This window comes from Lolium rigidum, chromosome 4 (assembly GCF_022539505.1).
Source record: "Lolium rigidum isolate FL_2022 chromosome 4, APGP_CSIRO_Lrig_0.1, whole genome shotgun sequence".
In the NCBI taxonomy this organism is placed as follows: domain Eukaryota; kingdom Viridiplantae; phylum Streptophyta; class Magnoliopsida; order Poales; family Poaceae; genus Lolium; species Lolium rigidum.
In genome coordinates, this window is record NC_061511.1 from 147,462,298 (window position 1) to 147,476,339 (window position 14,042).

General features: G+C 43.4%; 1 protein-coding gene and 1 pseudogene across 1 annotated transcript; both read right to left on the reverse strand.

The window, feature by feature from the left end:
• Nucleotides 1-6,271: 6,271 nt before the first annotated feature.
• On the reverse strand, nt 6,272-7,078 carry LOC124708218. The gene has a single exon (XM_047239906.1). It carries the CDS (start codon nt 7,076-7,078, stop codon nt 6,272-6,274), a length of 807 nt encoding a protein of 268 aa, XP_047095862.1.
• A 5,807-nt stretch (nt 7,079-12,885) lies between these two features.
• LOC124647604 lies at nt 12,886-13,715 on the reverse strand (annotated as a pseudogene).
• Nucleotides 13,716-14,042: the final 327 nt, after the last annotated feature.

Consider the following 14,042-nt stretch of genomic DNA (forward strand, 5'->3'; position numbering starts at 1 on the left):
AACCAACTTTTCTGAAATCAAAAACAGCAGAAAACAGGAACTGACACTGTGGCATCTTGTTAATAGGTTAGTCCCAGAAAATGCATAAAAAAGTTATAAAGTGTGAATAAAACATGTAGGTATTGTCATAAAAAGAGCATGGAACATAAGAAATTATAGATACGTTGGAGACGTATCAGTATACGAACTTCAATTGGATGAAGTGAGTATCGCGGAGTTGGAATCTTCACCGGATGAAATAGTCAAAGAGTTTTTTTTATTTCATCAGTATACGAACTTCAATTGGATGAAGATGCTTGCATTTGCAAGAAATTAAGTGGGAGTGCTCAGACATATTTATAATATTTATGTATATGAAATATCGTTGATTATAAATGATGTAATTATATACTTGATGTGAATAAAAGGTTTCATTGAGAATTAACTTCAATGAAAGTATATGGACTGAAACTTATTTTGTGTCAAGATCTATGAAGATAGATTGAAACACATAATAAGTTTAAGTCAAAGTACATAGAATGGATATTGAAGTAGTTCAATATAGAAATATTAAGAAAGTGTTCTTTTCATGTGAAGGTTTAACAAAACTTGAGTGTATCTGACACTCAATGAGTAAAAACACATGAGTGATTTTAGATCACGATTAATATGTACACAATCAGATATCCTGTGCTCTAAAGTGTTATGAGCATGTACCAGAATGATTCATGTGATGATCATTGGACGACAGTAAGAATATCCTTGGGTACTTTAGAAGAACCAAGGATATATAGTTTTGTATGGGGTTATGACAAACCGATCGCTGTAAGGTGTTGCACCGATATTAGTTTGGTCACATATAAAAATGAATTTCAAAGCTCAATTAGGCTAAGTGTAGCACAATGCTAGATTTAGAAGAGTTCTGAATATTGTGACGGATTCTACAAACGAAGGCAGAGTATGTCATTATTTTGACAATGACTGAGGATGTTTAAGTCGAGGAGTTCTTTGAGAATTTGGTGTAGTTCCGATAGTGTCAGAACTTTGAAGCTATATTGTGTATGACAATATTAGTGACATATTTCAGACCGTGGAATTAAGGTTCCACCAGAAGACTGAACATATATGATTAATGCCAACTCATTTGGAAAATGAGTAATGCGTTGAGACGCAAATGAATTGCAAAATACATACGTTTCTGAGCGTGTCAGATCCGTTGACTAAAACCTCTCCCGTAAGCAAAACATGATAAAGTACCAGAAGGCCAAGGTGTTATATCTTTACAAATGTAAACTAGATTATTGACTCTAGTGCAAGTGGGAGACTATTGGAGATATTCCCAAGAGGAAATAATAAAGTGGTTATTATATATCTTTGTGTTTATGATAAATGTTTGCATACTATGATATAATTGTATTAACCGAAACATTGATACATGTGTGTTATGTAAACAACAAGGAGTCCCTAGTAAGCCTCTTGTATAACTAGATTGCTGATTAATAGATGATCATGGTTTCGTGATCATGAACATTGGATGTTATTAATAACAAGGTTATGTCATTAGATGAATGATATAATGGACACACACCCGAATAAGCATAGCATACGATCACGTCATTAAGTTCAACTTGCTATAAGCTTCCGATACATAGTTACCTAGTCCTTCGACCATGAGATCATGTAAATCACTTATACCGGAAGGGTACTTTGATTACATCAAACGCCACTGCGTAAATGGGTGGTTATAAAGATGGGATTAAGTATTCGGAAAGTGTGAGTTGAGGCATATGGATCAAGAGTGGGATTTGTCCATCCCGATGACGGATAGATATACTCTGGGCCCTCTCGGTGGAATGACATCTAATTAGCTTGCAAGCATGTGACAAGGTCACAAGAGATGACATACCACGGTACGAGTAAAGAGTACTTGTCGGTAACGAGGTTGAACAAGGTATGGAGATACCGATGATCAAACCTCGGACAAGTAAAATATCGCGAGACAAAGGGAATCGGTATCGTATGTAAATGGTTCAATCGATCACTAAGTTATCGTTGAATGTGTGGGAGCCATTATGGATCTCCAGATCCCGCTATTGGTTATTGGTCGGAGAAGAGTCTCAACCATGTCTACATAGTTCACGAACCTTAGGGTGACACACTTAAGGTTTGATGTCGTTTTAAGTAGATATGGAATATGGAATGGAGTTTGAAGTTTTGTTCGGAGTCTCGGATGGGATCCAGTACATCAGGAGGAGGTCCGGAATGGTCCGGAGAATAATATTCATATATAGGAAGTCACTTTCCAAGTTTGGAAATGATCCAGTGCATTTATGGAAGGCGCTAAAATGTTCTAGAACCTTTCGGATGAAATCACCATGGAAGATGGAGTCCCGGTTGGACTCCACCAAATCCAACTAGCCAACCAAGTGGGAGGGTGGAGTCCATGGAGGACTCCACCTCCTTGGCCGGCCAAAGAAAGGGGGAAGGGGAGAGTCCCTGTCCCTCTAGGTTTCGTCCATAAGGCAGTTTTTGAATTGGGGTCTTATTCGAAGACTGTGGGCAAACCCTTGGGGGTCCACCTATATAATGAGAAGGAGAGGGAGGGGGCAGGCTTGTACTTGGCCGCACCACCATAGGGGGGCCCCAGGCCGGCGCCCCTACCCCCTCTCTCCCAAACCCTAGCGCACCTCCCTCCTCATACACCTCCCGTAGCGCTTAGGCGAAGCCCTGCCGGAGTTCTCCACCACTACCGCCACCACGCCGTCGTGCTGGCGGGATTCCGAGGAGGATCTACTACATCCGCTGCCCACTGGAATGGGGAGAAGGACGTCGACATCAACACCGTACGTGTGACCGAGTACGGAGGTGCTGCCCGAATGTGGCACCGTCAAGATCTTCTACGCGCTTTTGAAAGCGACAAGTGATCGACTACAGCAACAACAAGATCTAATCTCGTAGGCTTTGGAAATCTTCGAGGGTTAGTCTCATGATCTTCTTGTTGCTACCATCTTCTAGATTAGATCTTGGCTTGTTATTCATTCTTGCGGTGGGATTTTTTTTGTTTTCTATGCTACGAATCCCATCAGTTCCAACCATGGAAACATCCTCGAATGTATGAAGGGATTGCTTCACAAGGTTATTATACTTCGTTTGGAGGAAAGCATTCAGTTAGGTGATTTTGACTCTTCTGTGAATGGTCTGAAATGAAGCCGGTTTACAGAACGTAATGAATGACTTACGGAGTGAATCATTGTTACTGCGAGTTCGGAGCTTAAGCACCTCATCAGGGAGGATCGCTACAGAGCCTACAAACAAACTGCAATTATTCCTGGAGAGAAAAAGAAACCTTCAGCTTTGCACAATAAGCTGTTCTTTCAGTTGTCAATTGTTCATTATCTACAATTTTACTTATGAACATGGACTGTGGTTAAGCTATTACCACTGAATATCAATGTCTGGATGTTATCTGGTTATGCTGCTAAGATGAATCAACCCTCTACCAATCTCCAGTTTGTGGAAAAACGGATGTGTGGTATCTCAAGTTCAATTTGACATGAAGGGAGTTGATTCTGTGCAATAAGCTACTTCTACCCTCACACAGTGAGGAGATCCGTCAAGATATTCCGCAATTAACCCAAGAGGAGAATAATATCCTTGTTGCCGAATTCACTGAGAAAGATGTCAAGGATGTTATTTTTCAAATGGAGTTAAATAAAGCTTCGGGACCCGATGGTTTTCCAGCTGAGTTTTATCAAACCTTTTGGGAAGTTATCAAGGGTGATTTAATGCCAATGTTCTATCAACTGCATTCAGGGAAATTATGGTTGTTCAAATTGAATTTTGGTGTTATTACCCTACTACCAAGAAGGAGAATGCGGTTCAAATCCAACAATATAGACCAATCTGTCTTCTCAATGTTAGTTTTAAAATATTCACGAAGGTCGCTACGATTAGATTTAATACCGTTGCTAAAACAGTTATTAGGCCTACTCAGTCGGCATTCATGTCAGGACGACATATACTTGAAGGAGTAGTTGTCTTACATGAAACCATCCATGAACTTCATCGAAAGAAAATGGATGGAGTGATATTTAAAATTGATTTTTAGAAAGCCTATGATAAGGTAAAATGACCTTTTATTCAACCAGCCATGCGCAGGAAAGGTTTTGACCCCAAATGGTGTAAACTCATAGAACAATTTGTTAGAGGAGGAATTGTAGGGATCTGACATTGGTCACTACTTTCAAACCAGGAAAGGTCTTCAACAGGGTGATCCGCTGTCACCTATGTTGTTCAACATTGTTGCAGATATGCTAGCCACCTTAATAGCAAGGGCAAAGGAGGATGGACAGATCGGAAGTCTAATCCCTCATCTCGTTGAGGGAGGAATTTCTATACTGCAATATGCCGATGATACAGTACTTTTCATGGAGCATGATTTTGAAAAGGATGTAAATATGAAACTAATATTGCGATTTTTTGAAGAATTGTCAGGGTTAAAAATCAATTTCCACAAAAGCGAGATTTTCTGTTTTGGTAAGGCTAAGGAGGAAGAGGAGCAATATAAACAATTGTTTGGTTGTGAATCTGGTTCTTTACCCTTCAGGTATTTGGGTATAGAAATCCATTATAGAAAGCTAAAAAAACTCTGAATGGAATCCAATTGAAAGTCGATTCGAAGGAAAACTTGGATGTTGGGCTGAAAAGATGTTATCATATGGGGATCGCCTTGTATTGATTAACTTTGTTCTTACTAGTTTACCGATATTTATGTTATCATTCTTTGACATATCTAAAAGGGTAAGGAAAACAGACTAAATTTTTTCAGATCACGTTTTTTTTGGCAATGCAAGGAAAATAAACGAAAATATCGGTTAACTAGGTGAAACTTGATTTGCAGACCCAAGAACCAAGGTGGTCTTGAAATTGAAGTGCCGGAGATAAAAAATTCTTGTCTTCTAAGCAAATGGCTATATAAGCTCGTTTCTGAAGAAGGTTTATGGCAACAACTTCTAAAAAACAAATATCTATCGCAAAAGACTTAGGCTCAAGTCAAAAGTAAGCCAACTGATTCACCCTTCTTGAAGGGACTAATGAAAGTTAAAGGGAAATCTTTTAGCAGAGGGAAATTTGAAGTTGGCTCAGGAGAAGAGGCGAGCAAACTCTTGCATCTCAGTATCCACAGCTATATAACATAGTCAATCGTAAGCATGATAAAGCATGATATTGTACGTGGTAAATGTTATGAGTTCGACTCCGTTAAATATTGGTTTTCGGAGACGGCTTATTGGTGATAAATGGGACCAGTGGATATACTTATGCCAAAGGCTAATGGAGATAACTTTAAATGAATATCAAGATAAATTATTTTGGGGCCTAACATCATCAGGGAAGTTCACCGTCAAGTCTATGTATGGTGATATGTTAAATGACCATACAAGATATCTTCGTAAATATCTTTGAAAATTAAAAAAACTCCACGTAAAATTAATTTTTTTATGTGGTTCTAAGTAAAAGAATCCTTTTGACTCGTGATAATCTAGCAAAAAGGAATTGGAATGGGAATACAAAATGTTGTTTCTGTAACGCCGAGGAATCAGTAAAACATTTATTTATTTCATGCCCTTTTGCTAGACTTGTTTGGCGAGTAGTTTTTGCTGCATATAATATTCCACCTCCATCCAATATCACAAACATGTTTGAGAATTGGCTTAATGAAACTGACAAAACTGATAAAGCTAGGATTCGTATTGGTGTTTTGGCTCTATGTTGGTCAATATGGAATTGCAGGAATGATATTGTTTTTAACAAAAAAGATTCTACTAATTTTTTGCAGGTTGTTTACACTATGGTCCATTGGATCCAGCTTTGGCGCTTCTTGCTCCCGGAGGATCAGTGGGAGTGCATGGTTTCTGGATGCAACCGCCTTCGAATGGTTGTCCGGGATATTTTCTATCAGGCTACTTGGCGGCCTATTAAGAGATTAGAAGATGCTTAGACTGCTTAGCACGCTTCTTATTTTTCGGTGGTTGATATTTGTATCGACCCTCGTTGATCCATGAATTGTAAATTTTGAATATTCAGTTTTTAATAAAAAGCTGTGTGCATCAATCAACCGATGTAGAGGCCGGGTTACCCCTATTTCGAAAAAGAAAGCAAATACTGAGAGGTCTGCCCAACTGAAACTGTATATATGCGATGTCATGGTCATCCAACACATTTCTGCTGCTACAATGTTCTGTGAGTTGTTTCCTAATCTAAAGTCTACTGTCTATACAGAGTGAGTAGACGACTACAGAGTCAGAAGGGAGTGGATGTTCAGAAGTGAAACTCTAGACTGCAGTAGTCTCCTGAAAACCTTCTCGCTCCCGGTCTCCAGCCCATCGATGCAATCCTCTAGCTTCTCCAACCTCTCTAGTGTGGCCATCGCTGTCTCGGGTGCTGCCTTCTTGGCGGCGGGCTTGATGCTCAGCCTGGCCAGCCACTTGTTTGAAGTCTGGGCTATTGCGGGTGACATTGCTGCACATTCCATGAAGATGGCCTCCGATGCTTGCGCAGTGGCTGCAGCCACCTCTGCCACGATGCCGATCACCTCATCGTCCGTGGTAAACATGGGCTTTGATGCAGCAAGAGTGCATCTGGTGGCGTGTCGCATTGTGGCGACGAGGTGGGACAGCTCCTTCTCTGTCCGCCTGTGCGCACGGAGCGATTCAGCGATCATCACGCCGTCACCGCGCCTAGTACCGGCCTGCAGCTCCGCCACGCTCTGCTTGAGCGTGATCAGCGCCGACTGGAATGTGCCGTAGGCATCAGCAAGCACAAGGAACATGTCGAGGATTTGGTCACAGGCGGCCGCCTCGTGGAGGGCTGCCACAGCCTGCGGCAGCTCCAGGAGGTCGCCGAGCGCTTCAAGGACGGCATGGACGAGGGCGATGCCGGAGGCCTGACCGGCAGCTCCGGCCGACCATGATTTCAGCGTTCGGATGCTCTCGTCGAGGTAGGCCATGACCGGATGGGAGTGCTCGTGCGGCAGGCTGGTTGACCGGGCGTGCACCGCCGCCGCCTTTGTCTTCCCCGCTGGTCTGATTGCTAGATGCATCCTGTGTCTGCTAGTATGCTCCTGCCGCTTGGCTCGTTGGTTTGTTGATGCGTTCGTGAGTGATGATGCTCGAATTGCAACGACGCCCAGGCTATAAGTATTGGTTGTTGGCTGAGGTGGTGGGTTGGACAGGGAATATGAAATCGCTGCCACTTGGAGCTGGCGCGGCGCTGTAAGCCTGCAAGAGCTGCTGTTTCTTGTATTCCGGCATGACGGCCAACCTGCTGGTAATCCTACACTCTGGTCTGCGCTTTGCACTCGGACTTTTCGATATATACGTTGAATATAGCGCTACTCCCTACGCAAGTGCTTGTATACAATCCGAGTCCTGCTATACGTACGACAAACTTCATCCGATATTCGTACGATCATGCGTGGCTGCACTATTTCTCTCGCGAGACAAGGAGAGGCAAAATACGTTTTTGGCTTTGGGTCCAAGTCCCGGCTCAGCTCTCTTCTTCGGATACGCCCCACCTGCCAAATAGTCATCATTTTTTTTACTTCGATTTTGTTTGAGGGCATCTCAGCAGCACGACGCAAATGGACGCTAAGCGATCGTTTGCGTCGTACCGAAAAATGCGTCTGACACCATCTCTAGCGGGCCGACGCATAGTGATCGGACGGGCCCACATGGCTGGGGCACAACTGCTTCGTCTTCCGCAGCATTACTTACGGATGGCGCGCTGCAGCCTTTCCAGGGCCGTGTTAATGGCGCGCCTCGGCTTCCGCGAGCGTGCGCAGCTGGGCGACGTCGCAGTGGCAGGAAATTGAAGGCGAGATGGCGTCTGAGGCTCTTAAAGGGACGCCGCCGGCGCCCATTTCCCCGACCACACCATTGCCAGAGAACACTATCCACCCGACCGACGCCATGGGGAAAAAATGCTGGCCGTTCCGCAAGACCAAGAACGACCACGAGGCTAGCGGCTCGCGGTCTGGCAAGAAGGCACAGGTCGGCCGGTATGTCCGCGTCGAGCTCGCGCGCCAGCTATCGGAGCAAAACCGGCCGGTACCATGGCCGGACGCGAACTTGCTGGGATCCCTGGCCACAGCCTCCTACGAATGTGAGAGGTACCTCCTCCACCGCCGGCGTACGAGCTTCCATGGCCCACGCCGGAGTTCATCGACCTCGTCAGCGACGACGAGCAGTAGGCAGCACCTACTTTTACCACGCCTTTATGGCTTTTTTAATGTTTTTTATTAATGTAAATTATGACTTTATGAATGGAAAAAAAATATGCGTCGTGCCGCTGGAGCCACCCCAACGCAAACGGACGCGCGGATGATTTCGACCATTTCGGCCGATGCATGGCGTCCAAAATGCGTCGCGCCGCTGGAGATGCCCTGAGTGCGCGGGAGAAGAAGGCGGCGGGGCTGAAGATCAACAATCTGGACGAGGTGGAGACGTTCGAGGAGGAAGATGGCGACGATAGGGCAATGGTAAATGCGTTCAATCGACATCTCACGGGTTTTTCGTTTACATTTCTAAGAATCCGGTGGCGCGCCCTTCCATGGTCGTGGATCTGCGGGGGCTTCACGATCGGCGGCAGTGAGATGCGAAAAGCGAGGAGGCCCTGAACAGGTCCGAGCATGGTCGGACGGGCAACCAACGCCGCGTTTACCCAACGGCTGCGGGGAACAGCGGCCTCAGATATTCAGTACCGATGGAAAATAATGCATGCACAGACGTGGGTGCTAATCACGGTGATTAGCTTAGCATGTGAGACCCACGTGGGGTCGTGGCGTAGCGATACAGTGGTCATGTATACTCATACGAGGCTTGTACTGGGCTTAGATATGGGTTTCGGTGAGCAGTAAAAAAAAAGCAAAATTGGGATCACCATACCCCTTCAGCGAGGAGATGCGAGTTTAGAGATGGTGCGCACACCTCTTTTTAATTTGCCTTATTTAATCTGGATCGGTCAGATTTTGATGGTGTTCGGGGTTTGGGTTTTAGCTGGATTTAGCACCGGCTTAACTAGCACGAGATGGAAGAAGAATCGTACAAGGATCGGACGTGTATTATCGTGTGTGAAGCAATTCCGATACAATCCTATCAAAGAGTTAGTTGAAGTGCTAGACTGACAAGATGAATTATCCCTGCTTAAGTGAGTACGCTCTCCGATGACCAATAAGGGTAGTCTTCCTCTTTGATACAGACACCATGGCATGAAGTGTCTATTAAATCTTATGAAGTTATATTCGGGATAAATACACTCACGCTGAATTTATGTCTAATTTTTTTTGCAAGCTACTTATCAGAGTTAAAATAGCATGTTTTTCTTCAGAACTGTGTTTTTCACAAGAGGTGCCTTGGATCCATTTTCATGCTTTCTTTTTCGAAGAAAAACTTGATTATCCTAAGTATCTTTTAGAATTAATAAATAGCCAACATTTTTTTGATTTTTTTTGCCCACTATTTATGTTGAAACTTGAAACCATCTTTGTATGAAATGGAGAACGAAGACAGTCACCCTCCCAGGATGTCCAGTGGCAAAAAGGACAAAAGTCCGGAGAAGGTTCATCCGGTTTTGTTGGGGCCTCTGTTTTCATGAGAACGTGCGGCCAAAACCAGGCTTTTCAAACGAGCCACGAAACCAGATTTAGGTTGGGAACAATATGCTCAACCACCAAAGGCAAGGACTATGTAAACTAAGCAAACAACTTGCGTGATCTAGCACTAATCTTAGAAAGTCTACAATCTCTACACCATAAAGACGGATGGATCCAGCAAACTCTGTTCGGATGATGTTTGGCTAGACATGGGATCAGCACGACCAAAGATGCCAGCGGTTGATGCATTGTGGGACCCGAGTATGCAAAGTTTAGTGCTGTCAGAACAATACTCAACTTGTATTTTAGACTAGCGCCAATAGAAGTATCATAAGTAGTATCATGCATGCCATGTTGGCAAAAATCTGATGTGGCACAACAATTAATGAGGTGAGAGATGAGAGTGGTATCATAATATGATACCGTATCATAGCACGTAAAACTAGAAAACTTAGTGGCAAACACATCATGTACACAAATTTGCATTGAGATTCTACAAAACATTAAATGTGATGATACTATGATACTATCTTATGATATTATGCATTGTGGGGTAGTATCATAAACTAGTATCATGTGCATGATACTAGTGTATGATACTTCCCATTATAACTAGTCTTAGATGAAAAACAGATGCTAAAAGAAAATAATACTCTATCCTAATGTATCGCGTCATTGGTGGCACGTTGGGCTCGCTATGTCTTCTTTGGCAACTTGACTGTGCATGCTTGAATCATGCACAGGACATCAAGGGACCTCTTTTCTTTATCAGCCGGCTGATACGTGGGATGTGAGGCAACTTCTCACTTGTTTGATCTGCTCTACGAGAAATCCCAGGTGTCCGATTAATGCAACATTTATGTATGATATTTTTAGGAACTGAACATCCTTTTATAGCAAGTAGATGATTTCCCGCGCGTTGCGGTGAGATGTTTGGTGAAATTATTTCTAAGTAATGTGTCAACTTTTTTGTGATTTGCATCACTTAGATATATGCATTGGTGTACCTATAAAAGGCTTATTTTAAAAATGAGAAGGTACATCAAAGAATGTAATGTAATGATGTCCTCAAGTTACTAGATATATAGATAGCTAATTTTTTTTCTTACAAGAAAACGGCTAAATGTTTCTATTATCAACTCTAAATCCATAGGGCTAGATAGCAAAATTCATCTTTAACACACAAAGAACACGATTAGTAATTCACATGAATTTCCATGAGGAAATTGAACTATAAGTAATATGAAAAGACTAAAATGAATAAATTTGACACAATAGAGATCAGTTACGCTCAACGTATAGTCCATACATCAATACTATGATATACAATAAAAAGGGCAGCCCAGTGCATGAAGCTCCCGCTTTGCGCGGGGTGCGGTGGGGGGTCGGATTCCTTGCAACTTTTGCAAGAGGCTGTTCCCACGACTTAAACCCGTGACCTTGTGGTCACAAGGCAACAAACGTTTTCTTATACAATCATACAAAGAAATAAATTGAAACCGATCTGGGAGCTGATCAATGATATGAAGTCAAATTTTGTACGACGGGAAGTCGAAATACACAAAATAAGTATTAGAAGTGAGTAAAAATGCATAATTATCATATGGATGCAACCTATTCTATTAGCTTTAATAGTTGAAGTTTTTACCTTAAGTTAATCATTCGAGGGTTCATAAGGAATTGTTGGCAACAAAACTAGATGCACAACGTGAATTAGAGGTTGCATTTGCACACACTGATTGGAGTCAAGTTCCTCAAATGCACGGAAACCATGTGAGAATCCAAACACGCCCGAAATGATTGGGATGGGACATGGGTGGTAAATTCACAATCTCATTGAATTCCTATTGAACTCGTGGGCACAATCATATCAGACTGGAGAAACAAAAAATGCTAAGGAGGACAAACTGCTAGTAAACAAATCATACATTACTAGAATTTATTTATTATTTACACTTACAAAAAACAATACCACTACAATTTATTATTATTAGAACTAAGATAGCAAATAGTAACATACTCCTATACAAGGATAGATTATAATATTCTCTATAGTGTAATAAATATTATTATTACACTATAGATTATAATATTTATATCAATATACAAGGATAGACAATCGTATTCTCTAGAAATATGTTCCTAGATAACTTTTAGATATTATGACAATACGTAAAATAACAAGATTTTTATTTCATTAAAATAAAAATAGCTAAAAAAAGGAGCCACGGGGCCTACATGTAGCCCAAGGTCATCAATTTAATCAATATAATATAAATTGTACACTACAAAAACTATACCATAAGAAAGTACAACATCTAAACTTCCTAATGATATGTATTTTGTAGTATATATCTTATATTACGTTGGCTAAATCACCGATCTAGAAATACCCGTAGGACCTATAAACTGGGACGGAGGTAGTACCATATGTATAGCTAAGATAGACAATCGTATATTCTAGAAATATGTGCCCAGATAACTTCTCGACATGATGACAACACACAGACTATACTATATTGGGTGACATCATACATAGAAAGATTATAATACATATAACGTGTCACAAAATAATCTCTAAAGAAAATACTCTTGTGTGTCTTATTTTACTTAGATCTATGGGAGTTCGACTGAATGGTTTTTCTTAAATGTCCTAAAATAAATTTGAATAAACTGCTACTATAACTTGTTTTAAAAAATACTTCCAGTGTAGTGCAAATGCATATGAAAAGTTGGAAATGTGTAAGAAATGATATTGTGAATATATAGTTGTACTACAAGGGGACATTACGGCTAAGGCGGTAACTCAGTTGAACGAACTAAAGAAATAGGTTAAAAAGTTTCATATAAATAAGAAACACCTTTTAATTTTAGTACATCCTGGACACACATCTCGATTAGATTGTCGTAAGAAACAAAGCTAGAAATTCACTTACTTATGCACGAAGAGAGCATGTGAGAAACTGGAGTCAAACACCTTCATTTTATATGTGGTTGCATCTGTGCGGGATTGTTATAATAGAAGATTTTTTTGTGCACTTGTACTATAGTTGTACTTATGTGTGCAATTGTGTTATAACTATGAGCGCATATTGAAAATTTGAGGAACTGTAATCACACCATGATGTGGAGCCACATTAGTATAGTCGTAGACGGTTCTAATTAGACATGGTCATGTGTAGAAAGTTATTGCGAATGTCTAATTAGAGAGACATAAGTATATACAAATTCTCTATTATCTCCTGCAAAATCTTTGGCTACAAGGTATTATGGATGTTAAGGAGTGAAACTCTTGTATGCAACAGACTTCTAAACACCTTCTCGCTCCAGCTCTCGACCTCGCCAATGCGTCTCTCCAGCCCTTCCAACGCCGCGGCCACCGTCGCCGTCTCTGGAAGTGGCAGTGGCAGTGGCAGTGGCACTGCTTTCTTGGCCGCCGGCACCACTCGCAGTCTCGTCAGCCACGCGTTCGATGACACCGTGTGGGCTACTGCCGATACGTCCGGGGACATCGCTGCGCACCTCAAGAAGATGGCCTCCGACGCTGACGCTGTGGCCGCCGCCACCTCCGCCACCACGCCGACCACCTCACCGTCAGCCGGCGACGGAAAGGCGTGCCTCGAGGCGTGCCCCATCGCGGCGGCGAGGTGGCACAGCTCCTTCTCCGCGCGTTTGTGTGCCCGTAGCGACGCGGCGACCATCTCGCCGTCCCCGCACGGAGCTCCGCGGCGCTCTGCTTGAGCGCGAGCAGCGCCGGCTCGAACGAGCCGTACGCGTCGGCGAGAGCGAGGGACCCGTCGAGGATCCGATCGTAGGCAGCCGCGTCTTCGCGGAGGGCCGCCGCGGCCTGCGGCAGCGCGAGGAACTCACCGAGCACGGCCAGCACGGCCTCGACGCGCGCGAGCCCCGAAGGCCCGTCATTGACGCCGGAGCACGTGGCGGAAGCCGACCATGCCTCTAGCGAGCGGATGCCGGCGTCGAGGCGACTGTGCACGTGGTGGCACTGGCAGTGGCACGGCTCGCTCGCCGACCGGGCGTGCGCGGCCTTGCTCTTCCCCGCGGCGCCGCCTCCGAGTGTGAAGTGCATCGTGTGACACCGTGCGGAGTATCAGTAGGCAGTACTGTTTGCGACGTTGGATTCTTGGTGTGCTGGTGGGTGGCATTGAGACGACAAGGACGCGAGCTTATATGGTGGTGGGCTGGCGCCATGGCTGCAACTTGCATCAAAGAAAAGGGTCGCAGGGGTGGAGCTGCCGCTGGCCGTAGCTGGGCTGCTGTTTTGTGTACCGCGGCGCCGGGGCAAAACTACTTCCTCGGCTTGACTTAATTATATATATTAATTCGGTTGGGAACAGCTTTGCCTACGAACGTGGTGCTAGGATCATATTCTTGTGAATTAGGTGTGCGTTGACAA